At 38.8% G+C, this 27,178-nt stretch overlaps 1 protein-coding gene across 1 annotated transcript in view; it reads right to left on the bottom strand.

Moving 5' to 3' along the window:
• The window catches only part of RASGRF2 (Ras protein-specific guanine nucleotide-releasing factor 2), a 340,705-nt gene that overhangs the window by 195,160 nt on the left and 118,367 nt on the right, over window positions 1-27,178 (bottom strand). The window contains exons 3-5 of the mRNA XM_006870586.1: window positions 12,816-12,963; window positions 9,861-9,950; window positions 2,829-3,082 (exon numbers count right to left, since the gene is read on the bottom strand). Of these exons, the coding sequence (XP_006870648.1) occupies window positions 2,829-3,082; window positions 9,861-9,950; window positions 12,816-12,963 (492 nt within the window). The remainder of the gene's footprint in view (window positions 1-2,828; window positions 3,083-9,860; window positions 9,951-12,815; window positions 12,964-27,178) is intronic.

Here is a 27,178-nt window from a genome sequence, read left to right as displayed (position 1 = left end):
GCACCAATAAACAACATCCTTATTAACGGAGAAAAGATTGAAGTTGTCAAGGACTTCATTCTTCTTGGATGAACTATCAACACCGATGGAAGCAGCAGTCAAGAAATCAAAAGACGTATTGCATTAGGCAAATGTGCTGCACAAGACCTTTTTAAAGTGTTGAAGAGCAAAGATGTCAGGAGGACTAAGGTACGCCTGACCCAATCCATGGTCTATTCAATAAACTCATATGCATGTGAAAGCTGGACAGTGAATAAGAAAGTCCGTAGAAGAATTGATGCTTTTGAGTTATGGTGTTGGAGGAGAATATTGAAAGTGCCATAGGCTGCCAAAAGAACCAACAGATCTGTGTTGGAAGAAGTGCAGCCCAAACGCTCTTTGGAGGCCAGGATGGCCAAACTTTGTCTCTCCTACTTTGGATACATTGTCAGGAGGGACCAGTCATGGAGAAGAATATCATTTTTGGTAAGGTGGAGGGTGAGAGAAAAAGAGCAAGACTCCCAGAAAGATGGTCTGGCCAAGTGGCAGCATAATGGGCTCAAGCGTCGCAACAATTGTGAGGTTGGCCCAGGATCAGGCAGTGTTTCGTTCTGTTGTGCATAAGGTCACTATGAGTAGGTACGAATTCGATGGCACCTAACAACAACAACACCTGTTACCTCTCTAAGCTCCTCCTCTTCCCCACTGCTCTAGTCACAAAGGTTTTAAGGACTCTGACCTGGACCTCTTGACACACTGCTTGTAGCTCTCTTTTTCCATATAGCCACATGCTCACTTCCTCATCAACCTTAATTACCTCCTCACACTCTTTTATTATCTTCCAGGCTTTTTTGAATATTGGTGCATTCATATAATGGAATAACATGCACAGATTTATTTAGAAAATGAGACCACTCTTTAGGTTGATGTTGTATGCCATCGAATCTGTCAACCCATCATTTTGAAGGTCGTCTTCTTTTTCACTGACATTCTACTTTATCAAGCAGGATATACTTCTCCAAGATGTCCCTTCTGATAACATATCCAAAGAACACGAGAGAAAATCTCACCATCATTGTTTCTAAGGAGTGATCCAGCTGTACTTCTTCCAATACATATTTGTTCATACTTCTGGTGGAACATGGAATAAACAATGTTCTTCACCAACATCATAACACAAATGTGTTGATTCTTCTTGGTTTTCCTTATGCATTGTCCAACTTTCACATGCTGAGGCAGCTGGAAATACCATGGTTTGGGTCAGGCACACCTCAGTCCTCAAACTGGTTTATTTGTTCTTTAACACTTTTAAGAGGTCTTTTGTAGCAGATTTGCCTAACACAATACATCATCTGATTTCTTGACTGCTGCTTCCATGAATATTGATTGTTGTTGTTATTAACTGGTCTTCCTGCTAAGCATATGGATATTATCATATCATAGACAGCACTGTACTTCAGGACAGAGCTTCAAATGTTTTTTTTGATGGTGAATGTGATGTCATTCCTGGCATATAAAACCATATGGTTGTCCAAATTCAAAATGGTCAATACCAGTCCATTTCAGCTCACTAATGCCTACAACAGCAATCTTTATGCATCTCATTTCATTTTTGATGACTTCCAATATTCCAGCTTCATACTTTGTACCTTCTAGGTTCTGATAATTAATGAACCTTTGCAACTATTTGTTCATATTTGGAGTCATGCCACAAAAGCAAATTAAAGTCCTAAAGGCTTTGCTCCATCTGCACCATTAAAGTCGACTGTACTTTGAGGAGGCAGTTCTTCCCCAGTTATATTTTCAGTGCTTTCCAACCTGAAGCTCATCTTCCAGCACTATACCAGACAATGTTCCACTGCTGTTCCTAAGGTTTTTAGTGTCTCATTTTTCAGAAGTTGCCTCCCTCTTTCTTCTTCCAAATCTATCTTAGTCTGGAAGCTCTGCTGAAACCTGTCCACCATGGGTGACTTGACTAATATTTGAAACACCAGTGGCTTAGCTTCTAGCATCACGGTCAACGTACAAGCCACGTATAACAGACAAGTGGTAGACAATTTAGGTAGCCAGTATTATTAAATATTTATAGTTTTTCACTCAACAATATATCCTGGAGATTTTTCCATATTGGTACTCTTTAGGTGTCCAATATGGAAAAAATTCTAGGATATATTGTTAAGTGAAAAAGGCAAATGTTTCTTAAAATATATTTTCTTCTATGTTAAGAGAGAGGTAAATAAGACTCTATACTTATACTTGTTTGGAGATACATCCAGAAACATTTGGAAAATATATAAGAAACTATTAAAAGTCTTTGTCCCAGGAAGTGGGGGAAATGGGATAGACAGAGGTAGAATAGGGATGAGACTTGTTAAAGTTGGTTGACAATGTTACACTTTTTCGATTTTTGAACTATGTGAGTGAGGGCAGTGATTTCCTGCCATGTTCATTGACAATCCTGAGCAATAAAGACTCTCTAAACATTTATTGACTGAATAAATTTACCAGAAATCTCAGCCTTTCATTTTTGCTCTTCCTAAAATATTTCTGTATAAGTACACAGAAAGCTCCATTAATCACTCCATTTACCTGGGTTTCTGAGGGAGTTTATAAACCCCAACACATACACACAATGGCAAGAAAACAAATAGTGAAGAAAACTTAGAAGCCTAGATTCATGATAAAACTATGAAACATTTGGACTAATCCTAAAATAGAGATGATAGCTTTCTTATTTTCAACATCATAAACTCATTAAGATGAATTTATTATGAGACCAAAAGTAAAAATTCTTTTAAGAAATTCAAATTAGTTCTTTTCATGAATGTTTAGTTTACACAAAGACAAACCTATTGAGGAAGATACTGCTGACATCATCATGGCTGATGGGAGGCTTCTTGGAGCTGGCTGCCATTCGCAGAGGCCGGAGGAAGCCATTGACCAGGATATAGAGCTGGTGAACATATTCTGATTCAGCCTCCACCATGGTGAACACAATCTGGTTTCTCTTCCTCATACTTTCAGCATGAGGAGAACAGATGTAATCCTGCACAATGGTCTTCCATTTCCTTCTACACAACCATCCTCGCATGAAGCTCTGAACCTACAGTGCGAATACAAGATGAAGAAATCTCACAGAGTGGCAGCAGTAATCAGTGTCAGAGAAAACGCAACTGTTCTTTTCATAAAACACTTTCTAAAGTAATACATAGATAATATAAAAACTTTAAATAGTACAAATATTTTTTTTTTTTTTTTTTTAATGTAGTAGTACACAATGAAAAGTCTTCCTCCCACTTCAGATCTGGTTTTATTAATCCTTCCAGGATTTTACTCTGGAATGCTAACCACAGGGTTGGTATTTCAAACCCATCAGCAGCTTTTGGAAACCCTATACAGGGTGTCTATCAATCAGAACTGACTCAAAGACACTTAACAACTATATATATATATATATATATATATATGTTTTGTGTTCTCTTTACATTGAGATGTAATCCATTCCGAAGGCAAGCAAGGTTGTATCATCTGCATATCGCAGGTTGTTAATGAGTCTTCCTCCAATCCTGATGCCACGTTTTTCTTCATAGAACCCAGCTTCTCGGATGATTTGCTCATCATACAGGTTGAATAAGTATGGTGAAAGACTACAACCTTGTCACACACCTTTTTAAATTTTAAAACATTCAGTGTTCCCATGTTTTGTTTGACCAACTGATTCTTGGTCCAGGTACAGATTCCTCATGAGCACAATTAAGTATTCAGGAATACTCATACTTTGAAATATTGTCCATAGCTTGTAATGATCCACACAATCGAAAGCCTTTGTGTAGTCAATAAAGCAAAGGTAAACATCTTTCTGATATTCTCTGCTTTCAGCCAAAATCCATCAGACATCAGCAATGATATCTCTCATTCCACGGCCTCTTCTGAATCCGACTTGAACCTCTGGAAGTTCTCTGTCAATGTATAATTTTAGCTGTTTCTGTATTACCTTTATCAAAACTTTACTCGCATGGGATATCAAAGAGATTGTCCGATGATTTCTGCATTCCACTGGGTCACCTCTCTTTGGAATGGGCACAGATACGGATCTCTTCCAATCAGTCAGCCAGATTTCCAAATTTCTTAGCAGAGATGAGTGAGTGCCTCCTGTGCCACCTCACTTTCGTGAAAGATTTCAATTTTATTCCATCAATCCTGGTGCCTTGTTCTTTGCCAATTCCATTAATGCATAATGCACCTTGGACTTCCTCCTTTAGGATCATTGGCTCTTGATCATATGCTACCTCTTGAAATGATTGAACATTAACCATTTCATTTTGGTACAGTGACTCTGTGTATTCCTTCCATCTTCTCTTGATGTTTTCTGAATCATTCAATAATTTTCCCATGAATCTTTCAATAACCAAAATTGAGGCTTGAATATTTTTCTTAAGTTCCCCCAGCTTGAGAAATGCTGAGTGTGTTCTTCCTTTTTGATTTTCTGATTGCAGATCTTTGCCCATTTTGTTGTAATAATGCATATATATAGCCATATATGCATACCCACACACACACACACACACACACACACATATATATATCCACATATGCATATATTTTCTTTTATACACAAAATTAGAGCACACATACTCAGCTCTACACCTTGTTTTTTTGTCTACTAAACTACCCCAGAGAACATCTACTACCATTTTTGAGCGACTGCATGATAGTCCATAGCTTTGCAGCTACACTCCTAGTGTTGACTTTTGGACTATGTTCAGGATTTTGTTGATATTATTTTGTTAATGCTGCAATGTGTTCTTTTTTTTTTTTTTTTTTGCTTCTATAGCAGCAGAAAGGAGTCCTGGTGTGGCAGTAGCAGAAATGGTTTATTACACACTACCTAATTTTCACACACAGACCTATTTATACTGTATCATGCCCCAAAACCTAGTAACTGAAAGTCTGAGTACAGTAAGTATGTTAGAAAGAGAACTGGAGAATGAGTATAGTCCCAGCTCTTCCCTTGACAGATGGTAACACCTTGTACTATGAGATGGCCTCTCTGAGCTTTCAGTTTTCTCATTAGTAAAACAAAAGGTGTTGGCCTGGGTAACAGTATCTGTTCTGTGTCATAGATACAACACTGTTCTATCACTTGTACACAAATGGTCCCACCAGTAGGATAAATAATGGCAAACATTTTGCGAAATAGCAATAAAAAGAGGATTAAAAAAAATTTTTTTTCCCCTCAGATTCACAAGTTTCATCCATAAATACTTCTTAACTCTTTAGGCCTGTTTATGCAGATTCTGTTATTGTTAAGTGCCACCAAGTTGGTTCCAACTCATAGCGACCTTGTATAGTATTTCCATGTGACAATGTAGGATAAGCACTGGACTGCTAACTACAAGGTCAGCAGTTCAAATGTACCATCCCCTCCTTGAAAACCATATACAGGGTCACTATGAGTTAGAACTGACTCAAAGGCATTTATCCACAGCAACAATATAGTGTTTATGAGGAGCAGCTAGTGGGTTTGAACCACTGACTTTGTAGTTTGCAACCCAATGGACAACACAGGATTCCATATGAAATCTCACATATAATAATAATATAATATGTATATTTATTTATTTAAGGAACTCTAATAGTGTAATGGGTTACAAGTTGGGCTGCTAACCATGAGGCCAGTAGTTCAAATCTACCAGCTGCTCCATGAGAGAAATATGAGGCTTTCTGCTCCTGTAAAGATTTATAGCCTCAGAAACTATACACAGGGTCACTATGAGTCATAACAGACTCAATGACATATAACCAGTGGATACTTTATTCTGTAACAACACAGAATCATGATTTTTTCATTTAAAAAAAGAAGTGTTAGAGATCAGCTCAGCCATATCCCTTCTTTTATTAGTGAGTAAACTAAACTTCATATGAAGTCATACAACCAGGAAATATGCATCAAGACTTGGTACTTTTTTACCTGTCTTCCTTAAGTTGTAAGGACTGTCTCAGCCACATGGGCAAAACACATGAACTATTTGCAGTGATGATTATTTTGTGGAAAAGGATATGAAATATAATTATTTTGTAGAAAACATGGTAACTTCTGTCTTTGATCTGAATTCTCTAGGTATGATTTCCAAAATATATATGATTTGCAAAATAGGAACGTGTGCTGGTCTGTGAATTTTAGCCAACTAACAAACATGTTTATTTGAGCACCTTCAGAAGGCTCAAGTAAGTGGTGGGTTCTGAGCAACAGACAGGTATGTGTTAGAATCCTTAATTCAAAGAATCTGACACTATGCAGCTGGGTGGCAGTTAAAGTGAGCCAGCAAGCAGACAGGTTGGTATGTTCACTGGTGACCACCTGGGTCCACTTGATGAGTGGAAGTGGGGGAGAATGCAGCAAAGAAGAGATAGGTTGAGAAAGAGAAGAGCAAGGGCTGGATGATCTGAAGTTTAAGGAGTTGTGTAGATTCCTGAGCCTATAGGCACACCAGCCTCACCCACGGTATCTGAGGCTGAGAGACAGTAAAGGGGCCAGTTGGTCTGAAGTGCAGGGAGGTATGTGTGGACCCCAAACTTGTAGCTGGTACCCATTTGACCTTGATTGGATAGGTAGGGCTAAATTGACCAGAATCCCACTTAATGAGAGATATGCTTAATACTGTGAACTGGTGTAAATTGCTGCAATTTGATGGGTTACTCTGGACTGGACTACATTTACAAATAGTTCCAACAGGAACAGAATAGTCTTCATATCAAGCAACACTATTGTCTCTAATACTGTCTATAATACCGGATTGATTGTTGTTGTTGTTGTTGTTATGTGCCGTGGAGTCGGAACCGACCCATAGCGACCCTGTACAGGGTTTCCGAGGGTGTAAATCTTTACGGGAGTAGAAAGCCTCATCTTTCTCCCGCGGAGCAGCTGGTAGTTTCGAACTGCTGATTGATAGGGACAGGCAATTTAGAAATTATAAATCAAAAATGAGGAGGAGATAAAGTCATGAAGTAGCTTTCACTGGGTATGTGCAAGCTGTCATGGATGTGCTTACAGTTCAAATGATTGCTATGGGAAAGTTAATCCTTTAAATATGAAAGAGTCAATGGTTAGATGAGTCACAGAGTGGCCTGCAGTGCAATCAATTATTTCATATGACTCTTCCACTTACAGTTGTTGTAATTCCCACCAAACAACATTCTTACCCTGATGGGTCTGTGTAAGAGAAAGTAGGAGGAGATGTTGTTAGGTCTATATGATTCAGTTGTGAGTCAATACAGAGTTTATGATGACTGTAAAAAGTTGGAACTCTAACATGTATAAAATGAGTCATCTCAGAAGTGGGAACAGGAGAATCTCACTACCAGCAAAAAGGAAGAACCAGGAATGGAGTGTGTCTTTTGGACTCCGAGATCCCGGCACATTGAACTTCCTCCACCTAAGCACAAGAAGCTGTGATATCAGAGGAGTGAAAGAGGAGCACCAGTAACAGAGCCAAGAGCCAGAGTACCAGACAGAGTGGTGGGCCTCCCAGCCCATGGAGCAAGTAAAGATGAATGACTTTGTGCAGGAGGCTTGCTTGCAGAGTGGGGTGTCTCAAGGCACTTGATTGGTGGAGGTGGGTTTACTAACCCACAGAGCTAGAGCCAAGTACCTTCAGACTGAGACTGATGGTAGAATGGTGTGCCCTGTGAGCATTTATCAGCAGCCCTAAAAGGGCTTTGTGACATCGCCTAGGTAAAGAGAGGCCTGCCTGTGAGCATAACTAAAGAGAGGCTGTGAACTGACTAGAAATGTGCCCTGAGTATTTCTGTCCCTGAATTCTAACCTGTTAACTTATAAACTTATGATCTGTGGGTTTTGTGTGGCCATTGCAATGAAATATCAAACCCAGCTGAGGAAGAGTACTATGGGAGGGATGGTTGGTGTGGAATTTTTACAGAGACTTTGAGCAAGTTAACCAACTTCATTGGGTCTCTTTTTCCTCATTTATAAAAAATAATAGACCAAAAGAAATATGAAATATGATACTGTATTATATGTAAGTAGCAATTTCATCAACAAAGCAAGTTGCAAATTTACATATCATCGAAAGCATCAAATCACTACCAAAAGTAACTTAAAAATAGCATTCTTATCTGTTCAATACATTCTTACACTTCATTTTTCATACTATTTTGCCCACATTGTCTAAATTATCATATTTTTAAACAACTGCTGTTCTTCTACAAAATCTAAATTCACTCATATTTGCCTACAGTTTTGTCAGAATACTATCAATTTTTATACAAGCCCTAAAGTCAATGTACCTCAAACAATAAAAGTCAACTATACAATAACAGACTTATGTAGGGAAATAGTATGTATATTATTTATAAAATCTAGTAAAAACTTTCTGTGACTTTCAATGAATTTCAGTTTTGGTTTCCTAAAGCCAAAAAATTATATTGTTTTTGATATGATCAGAATACAGAAACAAATTCATTTGCAAACAGCCTTTCCCACACAGACATTAGTTTGATAATTTTGACAAAGGACAATATAAATAATTTTAAAACCTGTTTAACAGATTCAAATACAGCTTTTTTTAAAGGACTATTTTGATTAAAAGTTTTCAAATGTAACTCAAAATATATATTTTTCACACAACATAAATCTTTTCCAGTTAACAGGAATAGTTTCAAAAATTGACTTATTTGAATTTTGTGTCAAATAAAACCTTTTAGCTGGGCTAAGCAATAGCTGCCTCACGTATTTTCTAATAGACCCGTTCCTACAACAAAACTGAAAATGTGGTTGCTTATATGTAATTACAGATTCTTAAAAGGAAGACAATAACATTAATCGTGTAGCACAACAGAAACCAAATTCAAATTAAAAATTTAATTCTAAGATAATATTCCTTTTTTAATTTCTTGATAATTGAAAACATTGCAACTTAATCTTTAAAATCATTTTAATAAAGTCTGAACAATACTCCGTTAAAGTCCTGATGTAATTACAGGGGAATGATTTAGCATAAACAAACAGGAATAAGAAAAGCTTAAAAAGAAACATTCAAAGATACATATCCAGGAAGTTTTTCAAATGTGAACCATTTCCAAATACAGTACTGTGAGCCAAGGTGAGTGCTTCCTATAGGACAATTAAGATTATGGAAGACAAAACCTAGACAACATAAATCAGAATACAAGGGACTGAAATCAGTGTTAGTATCTGGTTCATTGCAAAAACTCTAAACTTATAAATGACAGTAAAGTGGGAAAGATCTGCTGCTCATATGGACGTTAAATAAGAAACAAGCGATGTAAGTAAAACAAAAAACTAAGCAGGTAAGTCACATTGACTTAGTCTTCTCACATATCAAATATTTTTCCTTAGTAGTACAATTATTTTCAAAATGTAATCTAAAAAATACTCCCACCAAATATAGAAAAAGTATCAAATATGGAGGTTCAATATTACCTAACAATCCAATTGAAGAATATTATGGTTTTACCATCTGGTAGCGTAGTGGTTACAAATCGGGCTGCGAACCTTGAAGTCAGCGGTTCGAGACTACCAGCCGCTCCGCGGGAGAAAGATGAGGCTTTCTACTCCCGTAAGGATTTACACCCTTGGAAACCCTGTACAGGGTCGCTATGGGTCGGAACCGACTCGACGGCACTTAACAACAACAACAACAACCATCTGGTTTTAGCATCCATCCCAAAGCCCAATAGGGGAACCAGATCCAGAAGCTCTGAGGACAAAGCTAGGAACCACTAGAACAAGAAATGTCAAGTCTGCTCCCAACTCAGGCAGAGAGTGGTAAAGACATCATTACTATACAGTCCACTGATGACCAAAACCCCTTCAAAGCCAGAAAGCCTCAGTGTCCTACCTTTTTTATTTTTTTGATGTCTGGATCCTCATCTTCTTGGTTGCTTTGGTAAGGACGCATTCGTTCCTTGGTTTTATTAAGAGCGATAATCTATAATACAAAATTGGTCCATTTCAGGATTTGGGAAACAGTGAGGTGGATCCATAACCCACAGTTGAGTTCTGTCTAGAATGGAGATAATGAGATCTTCAAGGAACTCTCACTTTGCACGCTCCTTCTCTTCCTTTGGTGCTGAGTCAGGGGAAGTATGAACTTAGTCCCAAGCCTGGTGTTACTAGCAAAAGTGCTTGTAAGCAGTGGTTGTGTAAACTACAAACCGAGGCCTGGAATTAACAGACATGTTGGCTCAAAACTCCGTTTAGACTGTCAATGATAATTGGGCCAAGCCCTCCTCATATGTCCACCATCTCTCCTGAGGATCGCTAACCATATTAACTGTGGTCTCAAGTGCTGTGACACTCCGCTCAAAGCTCTTCCTTCCTGTAATAGTTAGGGTTCTGTGTCTATTTGCCTAGGCCAGGATTCCCAGAGGTTTAGCAGTCATGATGTGCTTATTTCCATGGTGATGAAACCTAATACAGGCATAGTTAACTCTATGATGAGTGGCTATGAGCAGTCAGTCAATTGAAGGGATGCTTCCTTGGGGTGTGGCTTGCCCCTAATGTAATAGACACTTGGGAAAGGCTCTGTCTCTTCCACTGGGAACCTGGGATTCTACAATTGTTAGCCATTTCCTTGAAAATAAACTTTGTTTTATACATGTATGTTTCACTGGTTTTGCTTCTCTAGAAAAGCCAACAAGACACTTCTTATAAGCAATCAGTGGTCTTTCAGATACACACAGTAAAGCAGACTCAGTTTTCCCCGGGAAAATGGTTAAGTGCAGAAGGAAGTGTGTAGAGCCCCGAGGTGGGAACAAACCAGCCAAGAGGATTTCTCAGGGAAGGGAAGGATTGAAAACCTGGGATCCCTTTATAGCTTCTGTTCAGTTCTGTGACTATGAGGAGTAACTCAAGACCTCTCAACTGTACTTAGCAATAAAATTTACTAAATTACCACTCAGTCAGAGTCCTGGTGTGGTGCTATGAGTTAATGTGCCAGACTGCAAAGCCATTTGAACTGCATGGTCGGCGGTTCAAGTTCACCAGCTGCTCCTCAGAAACCCTATACAGGGTCACTAAAGGTCGGAATCAACTCGATGGCACTTAACAACAACCACTCAGTTGCAGGTTCTTAGAAACTCTTAAGAACTTATACAGGTTTACTAACACGTAAGCACAAATACTTGACAAGTTAAGAGATCATAACCGCCCTCTCTGAACTGTCATTACATTTTTGTTCCCAATACCAAATACACTCCTCTGCCATTTTCTGGTAGGGAAGTGGAGAAAACAAAAGGAGTGGGAAATAAATTGTGGCTCCCGTCAAAAGAGCACAAAAGACATACCTGCTAGTGACAATTTTTAACTGGAATCTATACTCAGACTAAAATAGAACATAGTGAAGACACATAAACACATAAATAAATATTGGAGAGCATTGCTTGGTGCTCAGTTTCTCTCATAAAGTAAATACCAACCTCTCTCACTTAGCAGACAAGCATCTGTTCTAGCTTACTGTGGAAAAGAAAGAACACAATAATTTTGTTTGAAATTACAGTGCCTGATATAGTCTTTTAAAATGCAGGTTTTGTTAAGTTATCTGTTGTTGTTGCTACTATATCAGATTTCAGGGTCTAATTACGAAGTTAACAACTCTAATGATATGGTGAACACGGAGTGCAGCTTATTACCACAGGAGAAGCTATTTCATCCCAGTGGGAATCAGCTAATATCTGTGCTCTGCACAGTGGAGGTGATACACACAGGGAACAGAAACCTCCTCAACAGAATTCACAGAGTGTCTGGGAGGAAGGTGTGAGAAAATGACGAGGAAACTGCTATTCTAGATCAGTAAGAATGACAAGGCTAAAGAGCTTGAATAGTTTCTGTCACAGGGGATACAATTAATAATTGGGTTCTAGCTGACCTAGGGTTCTAGCTGACCTAGTCTCTTCTTTTAATCTAAGACACCTCTGCTTAGAGAGAGAAAATATCTCATTCTCTATATTCCTCTTCAATTCTTCAATTATTAGTCACTTCCCATAAGGAGTGACAAGGACAATAAGGACACACAAGTTTCTGTATATAGCCTGAGATACCTGAATGAGAGGGAGGACCCAAAATGCCACCACGGTGGTAGGATTCCTGACCACCATTTTCTCTCACTTGGTGTCAACCTTTATATGAGAGTGGAGGGCCTGAGAAATTCACACTCAGAGGGGAGGAAACAAGGGAAAGAGGGCTGGAATTCCAACTTCACCCTAGCAATGTCTTATACTTTAGTCCAAATGTGTCATTTTTAAGGTCTAGGTGGTTAAAAAGTTGGACTTTTTAGATTCAGTCAGCTAAAAGAAGTAGTTTTTCTGAATTCATTTTTGGTCCTTTCTTAATTGACATTTTATACTTTAATTAAAACTGTGACAGAATCAATTATCATTACTGTAAAAGTCAATATGAAAAAATTAAATGGTAAGGCTAACTCTTGAATATCTGATTTATGAAGGATATTATCAGATATATTCATATATAGTATATTATCCTGATTTTTTTTCTGTAACAGACTTACCTAAGCCTACCAAAGATATGGCGTCCTGGTGGGGTGCTGTAGGATTAGCACTGAACTGCAAGGTCAGTTTGAACTGCAAGGTTGGCAGTTCAAATCCACCAGCTGCTCCTTCAGAAACCCTATACAAGGTCAGTATGAGTTGGAACCAACTTGAAGGCACTTAACAACAACAATAACAACAAAACTATGGTTGGAATTACAATTTTGCCATGAAATGACTTTAGGTAGTGATGAGAAGATGAAAATAAATGTGTAACAATGAGAAGGAATGTGATGACTGAGAAATACCTCTGATTTAAGTCTTTCAATTTCTGTATCTTGATCTTCAAGTTGATGTCGGAGTTGATTAGCAGCAATTTTTTCTGTCTCTACAATCTGAACTAGATGAATGTACTTCTGCATTAATACTTCCCTCTCAATCAAAATATCTGCATAACTTGAAAGAAAATTGCATAGTTAGTCATCACGGTAAGAGTTCTACTATAGCTCCATACTGGAATATGTACATAGATATGTATATATCCTTATGGTTTTATATATCCATATATAAGGAGCTTTGGTAGTATAGTGGTTATAAATCGGGCTGTGAACCTCAAGGTCAGCAGTTCTAAACTACCAGCTGTTCCACGGGAGAAAGATGAAGCTCTCTGCTCCCATAAAGATTTATAGCCTCAGAAACTTTATACAGGGTCGCTATGAGTTGGAACCGACTCCACGGCACATAACCACCACCACCATATATCTGAAGAGGCTTCAAAAAGTTCATGGAAAAGTGGAACTAAAAGATGATACTTTACCGCAAACTTTCTGAAGCCTCCTCATATACATATTTAACTTTCTATTATGAATTAAGTGAAGATTTACAGAGCAAATCGGTTTCCTATTTGACAGTTCACACACATTTTGTTTCATGTCATTGATTGCAATCCCTGCAATGTAACATCCTTCATCCCAATTTCCCCTGTGTGCCTCATTTCTATTTCTTTCCTAACTCTTCCAGTCTTCTGAACATTGTCCTTGGGCAAATGCTACACCCTTTTGATTTTGAATGTTCTAAGAAGTGTATACCTCCCTTGTGTCATTGTTCTCTATATCTATCTAACTATAAATATATATTTTTAAAGAAGCCATGAGCACAATTTATTATACTAGCTCTACATTATTTAAAAGGAGCTCTGGTAGCATTACAAATTGGGCTGCTAATCTCACGGTCAGCAGTTCAAAATTACCAGCTGTTCCATGGGAGAAAGATGAGGCTTTCTGCTCCCGTAAAGATTTACAGCCTCGGAAACCCTGTACAGGGTTGCTATTAGTTGGAACTGACTCCACAGCACATAAGAGCAACAACAACATTATTTAAGCATTAACTTTTAATTTACACTTGGTGTCTTTCAACTCTATGGATTCCAGTCATCATCCTTTCATATATCCTTTATTAAAAGTCCATTTAATAATGCCTGCCGCTCATAATTTTATCATATAAATGAGAAAAGTCCAAAGAAAAATCTTAATAGCTTTAACAAAGAAAATGGTCCATCTCCTCCAACAAAGAAATTAACACATTTAAAATTGATAGCACATATTTTGTTTCCAAAGATGCTATTCAAAATAGCTCCCTGGGTAAGGTATAGATGCCAGCCAATCAGAATGGGCCTGCCACCAAACTAAATGAATGCAGTAACCAATCAGAGCAGATCCTGGCTATAAAGCACCATATGGTATACTGATGCGGCCTATAGAATAAGCATTGGACTGCAAACCACAGAGTCAGAGGTTCAAACCCACCAGTTGCTCTTTGGAAAACGTTCGAGAGTTCCTATGAGTTGAAACCAACTTGATGGCACATAACAATATTAGCACGGCCACACTAATAACCACAGGTGCATAGCAGCTGGCCACCAGCTCTGCCTGTCTGCCTGGATCTCTTTAGGATTATGAAACAACTGACAACTTCCTTTCTAAAACCAACAAGAGCATTAATTCCATTCTAGAAATAAAGTTTCAAAGATTTGGAGCCTAATTTCAGCAGCCTGCCCTGAGTCCATTTCTTTGGCAAATATGATAAAAAAAAACAAACTCAGGTTTTTATGGACTATGCAATTATCTGGGATCTGGAATTTTGCCTCTAGATCTTCTTGCAATATCAAGGGTGGGGAAATGCATATTCCTCCATCCATATAATGTTTGTTGTTACTGTTGTTGTCATGTGGTGTCAAATCAGATCCAACTCACAGTGACCCTACATAAGGTTTCCAAAGCTGTATATCTTCGTGGGAGCAGAAAACATCATCTTTATCCCATGAAGCAATTAGTGGGCTCAAACCACCAACCTTGTGGTTCATAGTCCTGTGCTTATCCTACAGAGCCACCACACTCCCCTTCTTAATGGTAGAATGGTGTTGTTGTTGTTATCTGCCGTGGTGTTGGTTCCGACTCATAGAGACCCCGTACAGGGTTTCTGAGGCTGCAAATCTTTACGTGAGCAGAAAACCTCACCTTTCTCCCATGGAAGAGCTGGTAGTTTCGAACTGCTGACCTTGTGGTTCACAGCCTGATTCGTACCCACTATGCTACCAGGTAGAATGGTTGTTGTTAAGTGCCGTCGAGTCATTTCCGACCCATAGCAACCCTGTGTAGGATTTCCAAGGAGCAGCTTGTGAGCTTGACCCGCCAACCTTACAGTTCAAACTGACTTTGCAGTCTGGCGCATTAACCCACAACACCACACCAGGACTCCTAATAAAAAATAAACCAAAAACCAAACCTGTTGCCATCAAGTTGATTCAGCCTCATAACAACCTGATAGGACAGAGAGTAGAAGTATCAGATAGTGTTCCAAAGTTGTAATCTTTACAGACGCTAACTGCAACATTTTTCTCTCCCATGGAGCAGTGGACGGGTTCAAGTTTCTGACCTTTTAGTTAATAACTTAGCACTATCATTGAACCATCTGGGCCCCTTAATTCATAAAAACAATTTTATGTATGAAGTGCATAGAATGGGTCCTATGTGATCTCATTTTATCCTCCCAGCAACCCGAAGAGGTAGACTTTGTTTTCCTAATAGAGAAAGAACCCTCACAGGGCAAACCTGGGTTACAGGGGTAGTAGGTAGCAAGGCTGGGATTCCAATCAAAGTCTGTCTGACTCTAAGCTTGCTCTCTACTAAGGTGTGGCACTGTAGGAGGAGCACTGGATTTCGAAGCACAAGGTCAGCAGTTTGAACCCACCAACTGCTCCTTGGAAACCCTATTCAGGGTTGCTATAAATTGGAACCAACTTGATGGCATTTAACAACAACAACAATGAGAAATAACACTTTTAACGAGAATGTGGCAGCAGACATATTTTGAATGAACTGCCTAATCTTCTCAATTACCTCTTTTTTAGAAACTTGAACCATAGTATCCATGTTTACACCACAAAATATGCCCTCATGATCACATTAAACTAGCAGGAAAAGAGATTTTTAACCTGGCCTAGAGACATCGATGATTCTGTGGTAGAATTCTCACCTTCCATCTGGGAGACCTGGGTTTGACTCCTGATCACTACACTTCCTAAACAGTTACCACCCATCTATCAGTGGGGACTTGTGTGTTACTATGATGCTGAACAGACTGCAGCAGAACCTCCAGGCTAGGTACAAATAGGGGCAAAAAAAGACCTGGTGATCTCCTTCTGAAAGTCAGCCTATGAAAACTCTACAGATATACAACCAGTCATGGAGATGGTGTAGAGCTGGACAGCATTTTGTTCCCAAAACAGCAACTACCAAAGCTAAGACAGTTAGAGTCTTTCTCACACGAATTTGGGTTTCTGACTTAGGCACTTGGAGTGACATATTCTGAACGGAGGAACTCAGGTTGTCACTGAGGAATGCCATATTTGGCCTCATTCATGACAAAGCAGTCTGTCTGCTGAGAGAGAAAAGAAGAAATAGATGTTCAGAAAGGCAGAGGCAAAAGATACAGAAAGTGTGACACATATAGTAATGGCTGTTTAAGTTCTTTTCAGCTTTAGTCCCTCGTGATGCTTGAGTACAATGTTAATCCTAAGGTTTTGTGAGATACTGCATGTTCCTTCTAATAAATTCTCTAACCTAGTTTGAGTAGATTTGTGTCACTTGGAAATTAAAGAGTCTTAAGATAATTCCAAAATCAAAAATTCAATTCAATTACCTCAACATCCTCAGCACTTATATAATGTGTGCTGTTAGTGTCAGAGGAAAAAACAGGCTGTCAGCAATATTTTTAAGTCACTTGTTCTAAGAAATCATCCTGAGAGAAGAAAGGCAGTGTAAGGCAAGGACAGGAAGAAGAGGGAAAGAAGAGAGCCTGTATTCACGGAAATGTGCTATTATTGGAAATTTTAAAAGGAGGAAATGAAAATTGAGCATAGGAAATTAATTATTATAATAAACACCCAGTCCTTTCAATTTCATAATCAATTTTATTAGAAATACGCTGGGTTCATTAGCAATGTACTGGATCTGAGCTATGGAGTCCCCATGTGGCAATGTAAGATAAGCGCTGGACTGCTAACCACAATGTCAGTGGTTCAAACACACCAGCCATTCCTTGGAAACCCACCATGAGTTGGAACCTACTCAACAGCACCTAACAATAATAACAGATCAGATTTATAGGTGCACACAAAAAATGTATCTTCCCACTAAAGAAGAAAAAGCCAAGTCCAGAGAAGGATGCTGGGCTGAGTTCAAGTTGTACTGACCAATGATATCTGTCTCCCTCCACTTTGCAGTTTCCACTGAAACCAGAAGAGCATCATAAAACAGGAAAATATACCACAAACAGACCAGAACATTTGAGAAATTCAATGAAGAGTAAAACCCAATGGAATCAGATTGGTGGGGAAATTAAGGTAGAGGAAACCACAGACACTTGTATAAGCATGGTTCTCATCAAGGGTGGCCAGGAGCAGCTCCAAGCTGGAATTCAATAGATACTGGGACAAAGAAGAGGAGTCAGCAAAGAATCTCTCAGAGTATCTCCTTAAACAAGTTCTGCAGTACAGTAAACTACTTCCTAAGTCTCTTATAGCCAGTCTTTTTAATTTCCACCAAACTCCTTTTTTCCTGATGGATCTGGATGAGAGAAGGTGGGGGAAGATGCTGATGTATTATATGACTCAGTTGTGAGTAATTGTTAACAGAAGTAATTGTGAAAACTTGGAACTCTAACCAAGGTACAAAATGAGATATCTCCAGAAGCAGAAATGGGGGACCTCACTCCCATCAAAAATGGGCCATCTCCACTTTCTCAAAATGTTAGAAATACCATATGATCCAACAATTCCTCTACTTGGCATCTACCCTTAAGATATAAGAACTGTGACACAACTAGATGTGTGCATACCATGTTCTCTGCAGCACTACTCATAATAGCAAAAAGATGGAAACAGCCTAAATACCCATCAACAGAAGAATGGTTCACAAATGGTTGGTATGTGCACACAATGGACTATTATGCAGCATAGAAGAATAATGAAGAATCTGCAAAACACCTCACAACATGGATGAACCTGGGGGACATTATGCTGAGTGAAATTAGTCAATCACAAAGCACAACTATTGCATGAGACCACTGTTATAAAAAGAAAATATTTTCTTGCTAAATGAAACAGTCTATGATGGTTACGGGATGGGTTGGAGAGGGGGAAAAATTAAGTGAATAGAGGTAAATACTGTTTGTTTGTTTAATTGTTTGTTTGTTTGTTTACTTAAAGTAATTCTGGTGTCAGCTGCTAAAATAATATTTCTCTTGATTCATACTAAGTCACAGGGGGTGGTGGGAAAAAGTGCCATCTCAGAAGCAGAAATGGGAGGTCTCGCTATCATCAAGGAGTTCTGATGTGGCGCTGTAAGATAAGCACTGGATTGCTAACTGCAAAGTCAGTGGTTCAAATCCACCAGCTTCTCCTCAGAAACCCTCTACAGGGTTACTATGAGTCAGAGCCAGTGGCACTAGCTACAACAACTACTACTATCAAAGAAGAGTCAGGAAGGGACTATGTTTTTTGGTCCTGAAATCCCTGCACATTGACCCTCCTACCCAGGAACAGAAAGCTCTGACACCAAACCAGCAGCAGTAGCAGAACGATGAGCCAAAGCACCAGACACAGCAGTGCACCCCTCCCAGCTCATGGAGCAAGTAAAGATGAATGACTTTGGGCAGGAGGTTGGCTTGCAGAGTGGGGTGTCTCCTGGCACTGAATTGGAGGGGCTAGGTTTGTTGACCTTCAGACTGAGATTTATGGTAAAGTGGTGTGCCCTGTGAGTATTTATCTGCAGTTTTGTAATATTGTCCAGGAAGAAAAAGACCTGCCTGTGGACACAGCTAAGGAGAAGCAGTCCTGACCGGAACAACTGTGTTGTTGTTGTTGTTGTTGTTGATGTTGTTAGGTGCCATTGAGTCGGTACCAACTCACAGTGACCCTATACACAACAGAATGAAACACTGCCTGATCCTGGGACAACCTCACAATCCATTGCTACATTTGAGCCCATTAATATTACTACTTTGCCAATCCATTTCACTGGGGGTCTTCTTCTTTATCTCTGACCCTCCACTTTACCAAAAATGATATCCTTCTCCAGGGACCGGTCCCTCCTGACAATACATCCAAAGTAGGAAAGACGAAGTCTGGTCATTCTGGCTTCCAAGGAGCGCTCTAGATACTAAACAGTTTAAAATCAAGGTATGCATCAGGGCTGTATTCTTTCACCATAGGTACTCTGTATGCTGAGCAAATCACCCAAGGAGCTGGACTACATGAAGAAGAATAGGGCATTAGGATTAGAGGAAGGCTCATTGACAACCTATGATACGCAGATGACACAATCTTGCTTGCTGAAAGCCAAGAGGACTTTAGACCCTTGCTGATGAAGATCAAAGAATACAGTCTTTAGTACAGATTACAAATAAATACAAAGAAAAAAAAAATCCTCACAGCTGGACCAATGAACAATATCATGATAAATAGATACAAGATTGAAGCTGTCAAGGATTTCATTTTATTTAGATCCATATCGATGCTCATGGAAGCAACAGTTAAGAACTGAAATGGCATACTGCATTAAGCAAATCTGCTGCACAAGACCTCTTTAAAATGTTTAAGAGCAAAGAAGTCAGTTTGAGAACTAAAGTGTGACTGACCCAAGCCAAAGTGTTTTCAATGGCCTCATATGCACGTGAACAATGAATGTGGACAATGAACAACAAAGACTGGAGAAGAATAGATGCATTTTGTATTATGGTATTGAAGAAGAATATTGAAAGTACATGAACTACCAAAAGAATAAACAAATCTGTCTTTCAAGAAGTACAGCCAGAATTCTCTTCAGAAGAAAGGATGGTGAGATTTTTTTCTTTCCAACTTTACTAATGCTATCCAGAGGTACTAGACCCTGGAAAAGGACATCATGCTTGGTAAAGTAAAGGATTAGCAGAAGAGAGGAAGACCCCCAGCAAGATGGATTAACACAGTGGCTGCAACAATGGGTTCAGACATAATAATAATTATGAGGATGACACAGGATCAAGGGAGCAGTGTTTTATTCTGTTGTGCATAAGGTCACTATGAGTCATACCCAACTCAACAGTACCTAATAACAACAACAACAACAGACACTTGAGAAAAAACAACTCCAAAAAAAGGACGACCTCTGGGAAGCATGCAAACTGGCCACCAATGATCCTCAGTTTCTGGTATTTGAGCCCTCGTGTAATTCCTTCCCCTAAGGATACACTGGACCTAGATGATGCTTCAATGAATAAAAAAAAAAAACACAAAAACTTATAGACCCTGAGTAGATTTTAACTCATAGTGACCCCATATGGAGTTTCCATGACTATACACATTTACGGTAGCAAACAGCTTCATCTTCATCCCATGAAGCAGCTGGTAGGTTTGAACAACCAATTTTGTGGTTATCAGCATGATGCCTTACCCACAGCACCACCACAAGTACTCTTCAATGAATTGTTTGTTGTTGTTTAGTGCTGTAAAATCAGTTCCAACTCATAGTGAACTTGTGTAGAGTTTCCCAGGAGCAGCCAGTGAGTTTGAACCATCAATCTTGTGGTTCCAACTAGCCTTGTGGTTGAGTGCTTATCCTACAGTGCCACATCAGGATTCCCACTATGGCAAAAGTGTTGGAATATCACTTTGAAGATTCATTTACAAAAAGACTATGGTTTCTGCCTTGCTTGCCTGATTTTATTGCCTTGCTCTTTCCTCTGAGGGAAGCTATCTGTTATGTTGGCAGTTACCCTATGGATAGTACAACATGGAAATGACTGGAGGAAGGCCCTTGGCCAACTGCCAGTGTGGAACTAAGACATTCATTTTGACAACTGATAAGACAGTTTTAATCCTGGCTCTAACCATGTCGGTTGAGCTTGAAGCCAATCTTACCCTAGTTGAGCTTTCAGATGACACTAGAGACCTACAACCTCTACTGTTGTCTTGTGAAAAACCTTGGGGCAGAGGCACCCAGCTAAATCAGCCTGAATTCCTGGCTTCCATCTTTCTTGTCTTCTCTTATTGTCTTGCTCTCCCCTCTGAAGTTAACAAGCTTCCTTGTTGGTAGCTAACCTATGTCAGTTATCCCACAATTATGTGGGATAAAAAATCTTAATCATTTTAAGCCATGAAATTTTGGGGTAATTCGTTATGCAGCAATAGTCCCAAATGAACAAACAGAAGTGACACTAGAGAAAACAAAGCTATTTCAGCAACAGAGGGAGATTTATTATCTTCAGAGAAATATGAGAGGCTAGTACAGCTGCTTAGGAAAAGAAGTGATTAGATAACAAAAAGACTTCTTGGAAACAGAAAAATGGTTGTTAGTATTTTACAGGTTAACGTATGTACTGACTAGGTGGTCTGAGAGATAAAATAAAGAACAGAAAACAAGAATACAAAGAGACTGTAAGTATGAGAGAAAGAATTAAGCAACATTTAACATCCTAGTTGTTGTTGTTGTGTGCTGTTGAGTAGGTTCCAACTCATAGCAACATTGTATAGAGTTTCCCAGGAGTGACTGGTGGGTTTGATCTACTGACCTTGTGGTTAGCAGTCCAGTGCTTATCCTATAGCACCACACTAGGACTCTGACATCCAAAAGGTAAAAGGTCTAACATCTAAGTTATGGGAATTTCAGAAGGGGTAAACGGAAGTGGAGGAAATAAAAGTACAGAAGAAACCTTGCCTGAACTAAACATGGCACAGTTCAGAGAAGGAACTATCCAAACTATCCAAACGTTGAGCAGGAATATGAAAAAATTCCATACCTGACACATCCTGGTGAAATATCAGAGCTCTAAGGATCAACACTGGACTGCAAACCACAAGGTTGGCAATTCAAACCCACAAGCCACTCCTCATAAACCCTATACAGGGAGGGTCGCTATGAGTTGGAACCAACTCGATAACACTTAATAACAACAATAACAAAAAGAAAGTTTTTAAAAGCTTCTCATAAGAAACACGTTACCTAAAAGAAACGAGAATCAAACTGACATCATACTTCTTATCAGTATCCTGGGATGCTAAATTATAATAGAGAATTGAAGAAAAAAATATTTTGGACATAAATTCCTATACCCAGGTCACCATCAACCAAACAAGTGTCAGGATAATACACAAAAAGTTTACTACCCATTGACACTTAATACATGCAAAAATTATGAGGAGTTTTTTTCCAACAAACCGAAGAGAAACAGAAATATAAGATGACATGGACGGTAAGAATACAAGACAAATGATGTCAAAGAATTTAGAAAGAAATTAAAAGTTCATGCAAGAATGTCCTTAAATGAACAAGTATTCACCGTATATGATTGCATTCCATTGCCTATAGGAGCAAGTACTAATTTTGGTACAATGGAACATAACATCTGTATCACCATGGTGTAAATGCCCCTTTTCTTTTTAATTTTTAGAACCAACCATAGCAAAGCACAGAGGCTCAATTAGATTTAGAGAACAGAATGTAAATGTTTTAAATTTTATAAAGTGAAAATAAATTTAAAGCATAATATAACCTCAGGGTTAGAGAAGCAAAAAGAAACACAGAAACACATTAAATGCTTTAATGATTTTCCATAGCAGAGAGCTGATATAGTTAAAAGTTGATAAATTAATACTCTTTTAAGACATAAACTCAATCAATATAATAGCTAAAAATATGTAAGTAACCAAAACAAAAGGGGCAAGGAAGTGGGTAATGAGAGGTATTGTAAGAATATTAAATTTTTCATCTTTACATATCTATGGAAGGGAGTTAATGATACTAAAATTAGTAAGTCAAGAAATAAGACAAAATGTTGTCATAGAATATAATAAACAAATGACCAATAAATGCATAAAAAGGTTCTACTTAAAGAATTATAGATTATTTATCAAAGTTGATTAAGATATTTAGAAAGCAATAATACTCAGTGCTGGCAAAGATATGGTGAAATAGAGACTCTCACAGAATGTTAATGAGATGAGCCATTCTAGAAGATAGTGTCACAACATGTACGAAGACAGATTAAAATGATTATATCTTTGTCCTAGAAATTTAAATTCTCCTGGTGTGGCACTGCAGGTTAATGTGCTGGACTGCAAAGTCAACTGTTCAAGCTCACCACAGGGTCACTATGGGTCAGAACCGACTTGACGGCACTAAACAACAACAACAACAAATCTAAAAAAAGTGATGGCTTATTGAGAAATTTTCAAAAGAAGACGTCCATTCATTAACATAAATAAAAGAAATTTGAGTCAATCTAAATGAACATAAACAATATAGAAGTGGTTAAATAAGTATCAGTACCCAAATGGAATGGTAAACACCATTTAACAACACGCAGTTCACAAAATCGGACACATGCAATGATAAATGGTTGTTGTTGTTGTAATGTGCCGTGGAGTCGGTTCCGACTTGTAGCAACCCTGTACAGGGTTTCCAAGGCTGTAAATCTTTACAGGAGCAGAAAGCCTCACAGAACAGTTGGTAGTTTCGAACTACTGACCTTGCGGTTTGCAGCCCGATTCGTAACCACTATGCTACCAGAGCTCCTTTAATAAATGCTAGGAAATCAAAATATAGATAATGGGTGCAGGCATATGTGTTCATATATAGAGAGAGAAGATTCTGTATGCATACATACAGAAGGAGGGGCAAGAAGGGGAGAGAAAGACAAGCACTCCAAGTCTAAGACATTGACCAGAACACAAGAGGTATTTTTATAAAGGCAATTATGGGTATTTAAAATTAATTCTTTAGTTGCTTTTTCTGTGCTTTTCTGTATTTTTTGATATCCATATAATATCAGCATAATTATAATGTCAAATGAAAAAAGAAACACACAGATCCTAATGGCAGAGTAAAACATGTCATAATATGAGATTACAAATGGTGCTACTACTGATTTCTTTCTTTATGTTCTGTCAAATCCAAATTCAGCCTTTCATTCAACAAACGCTGAAAGCTGTTATGTATTTAGGATATGTTCAAAGCAAGGATACAACAGTAAACAAGCAAACAACAATAAAAAGTCTGTGCCCTCATGGAGCTTATATTGCTCTAAGAAAAGACAACAAAAACAACAAGTATGTTGTCTTGTCATTGGTGTTGTAAAGAAAATTGGGGTAGTAGGGAAGGAAGTAGGAGGTGGTGATTAATTAATCAGGTGTGAAAGGCCTCACTGAGATGATGACATGTGAACAATGGGACTGAGCCATGGGGCTAGTGGATGGAAGAGCATTCTGGGTAGTGAAAATAGCAAGTACACAAACCCTCTTGTGGGAGTAGGCCTGACCTGTCTAAGGAATAGCAAGGTAGCCAGTTTGCAGGATGAGAATAAGAGGTTGAAGACAGAGCAATGTTTTAATCTTGAAGGGCGGGTTCTGTAGACCAATGTAAAGCCTCAGGACTTTTTCCCGGTTGAAATACAGAGCTTTGATCAGAGGCATAACACGATTTGACTTTTTATCAGGATTACTCTGGCTTCTGTGAGGGGAAAGGAATTACTCTGGCAAAGAAAGAAGGAGAACAACTGAAGCCTATCATGATAATCCAGGCAAGAGATATTAAGGATTAGTCCAGCAACTGGCATGGTACTTGACACAAAGGAGTCATTCAAAAGTGCTTGAAGAGGTCATATAATATGAACAATTTTCCACAATTTATTCTTCACATGAAAATTTTTTTATTTCCTGTCATTTTCAAGTTATTTAGTTTATTTCATTAGAGTTCCTCAGTTTACTGCTTTTTCTGGAATATTCCCTCAATTTTATACTTCAAAGCTCCCTCTATGGACCCTACTAGCTAAAGAATGTCTATCCCAAGATTCTGTCAAAACAGTTAAAAACACATGTATGGCATCTCTTCACTGTAAGGATCTACAGAGTAGCAGTATTTCTAACCTAAACGTGGCATCAGGATTAGAGGAAGACTCATTAACAACCTGCGATATGCAGATGATACAATCTTGCTTGCTGAAAGTGAAGAGGACTTAAAATATTTACTGGTGAAGATCAAAGCCTTCATTATGGATTGCATCTCAGTGTAAAGAAAGCAAAAATCCTTACCACTGGATCAATAAACAACATTTTTATCATTGGAGAAAAGATTGAAGTTGTCAAGGACTTCATTCTTCTTGGATCAACTATCAACACTCACGGAAGCAGCAGTTAAGAAATGAAACGACGTATTGCATTAGACAAATGTGCTGCACAAGACCTTTTCAAAGTTTTGAAGAGCAAAGATGTCAGCTTGAGGACTAAGGTGTGCCTGACCCAAGCCACGGTATTTTCAATAACCTCATTTGCTTGTGAAAGCTGGACAATAAATAAGGAAGTCTGTAGAAGAATTGATGCTTTTGAGCTATGGTGTTGGAGAAGAATATTGAAAGTGCCATGGGCTGCCAAAAGAACCAACAGGTCTGTGTTGGAAGAAGTGCATCCAGAGTGCTTCTTGGAGACCAGGATGGCCAAACTTCGTCTCTCATACTTGGAACATACTGTCAGGAGGGACCAGTTGCTGGAGAAGATATCATGTTTGGTAAGGTGGAGGGTCAGAGGAAAAGAGGAAGACCCCCAGCAAGATGGATTGGCCAAGTGGCAGCTTCAGTGGGCTCAAGCATGGCAACAATAGTGAGGTTAGTTCAGGATCGGACAGTGTTTTGTTCTGCTGTGCATAAGGTTGCTATGAGTCAGAACCAACTTGATGGCACCTAACAACAACATATTTCTAATGTATATTTAATTTAATTAACTTTTCCACTTAATAATTAACACAATTTAAGAATTTTTTGCTCCTTTTACTCAATGCAATTTTGTTGGGGGTTTTGTGCTCAACTCATGCAGAAAGAAAAAAATGCTTTTCGCTGCCAAGAGAAATAATAAAATTAAGCCGAATAAATCAATATGATGAAAGCTAAACTCAAAATTCGTCTGTCAAGTAACAACAGATGGCAAGTTTGAAATATATATAGGAATAAAATATTGATGTGTAATATTTATAATCAAACCAATCCACCACCACTCCATACAAAATAACATTAAAATAAAGTCTGAAGGAATCCAGAGAAAAGGCAGAGTATAAACTTATAGGCCTTCTTGAGTGTATGTTTTTGGTAAGTGCTAATGAATGAGTCAATCCAACTCACAGAAACCCTATAAGGCAGAGTAGAACTTCCCCCACAGGGTTTCCCAGCAGAAATCTTCAAAAAAGCATATCACCAGATATTTTCTCCCAAGAAGTGACTTGTGAGTTCAAACTGTCAACCTTTGTTAGCTGACATCTTAACTGTTGTGTTAAGGTTGTTGTTGTTGTTGTTAATGTGCCAGCGAGTTGGTACCAACTCATAGTGACCTTAGGCACAAAAGAATGAAACACTGCCCAATTCTGGACCAACCTCACAATTGTTGCCATGCTTGAACCCACTGATGCTGCCACTTTGCCAATCCATCTCACTGGGGGTCTTCCTCTTTTTCTCTGACCCTCCACCCTACCAAACATGATATCCTTCTCCAGCGACTGGTCCCTCCTAACAATATGTCCCAAGTATAAGAGATGAAGTTTGGCCATCCTGATCTCCAAGAAGCACTCTGGCTGTACTTCTTCCAACACAGATCTGTTGGTTCTTTTGGCAGCCCATGGCACTTTCAATATTCTCCTCCAACACCAGAACTCAAAAGCATCAAATATTCTATGAACTTCCTTATTCACTGTCCAGATTTCGCATGTCTATAAGGTTATTGAAAATACCATGGCTTGGATCAGGCACACTTTAGTCCAGCAGAGACAGCCAGGTAGGAAAGGCTCCATGGGGGAGGGATTGGAAACCCAGAGAAGCTGCACTCACAGAACAATACCAGAGCTCTGGATCTAGCATAAGGTACAGGGAGTCAGTTTCCCGCATGCACAAGTGGAAAAATCACGATATAAAGGAAAATACTGTGAATTAGGAATCACTCAATACGGGACTTCCTCTGCAGCCACCCCTCCTGGGCGGAGTTCAAAGGACGGGGCCACAGTTTTATTTTTGTTTAAAAGTGATGGTTTTTGTCTCTGCTTTTATATTGATTCTGCTTTTGGTCCTTTTGATCACACATTTTTCCTGGAGGTGAGAG

This window comes from Chrysochloris asiatica, unplaced genomic scaffold (genome assembly GCF_000296735.1).
Source record: "Chrysochloris asiatica unplaced genomic scaffold, ChrAsi1.0 scaffold00145, whole genome shotgun sequence".
In the NCBI taxonomy this organism is placed as follows: domain Eukaryota; kingdom Metazoa; phylum Chordata; class Mammalia; order Afrosoricida; family Chrysochloridae; genus Chrysochloris; species Chrysochloris asiatica.
Note: the sequence above shows the minus strand (reverse complement) of the source record. Positions and strands in the feature narration are given on the sequence as shown.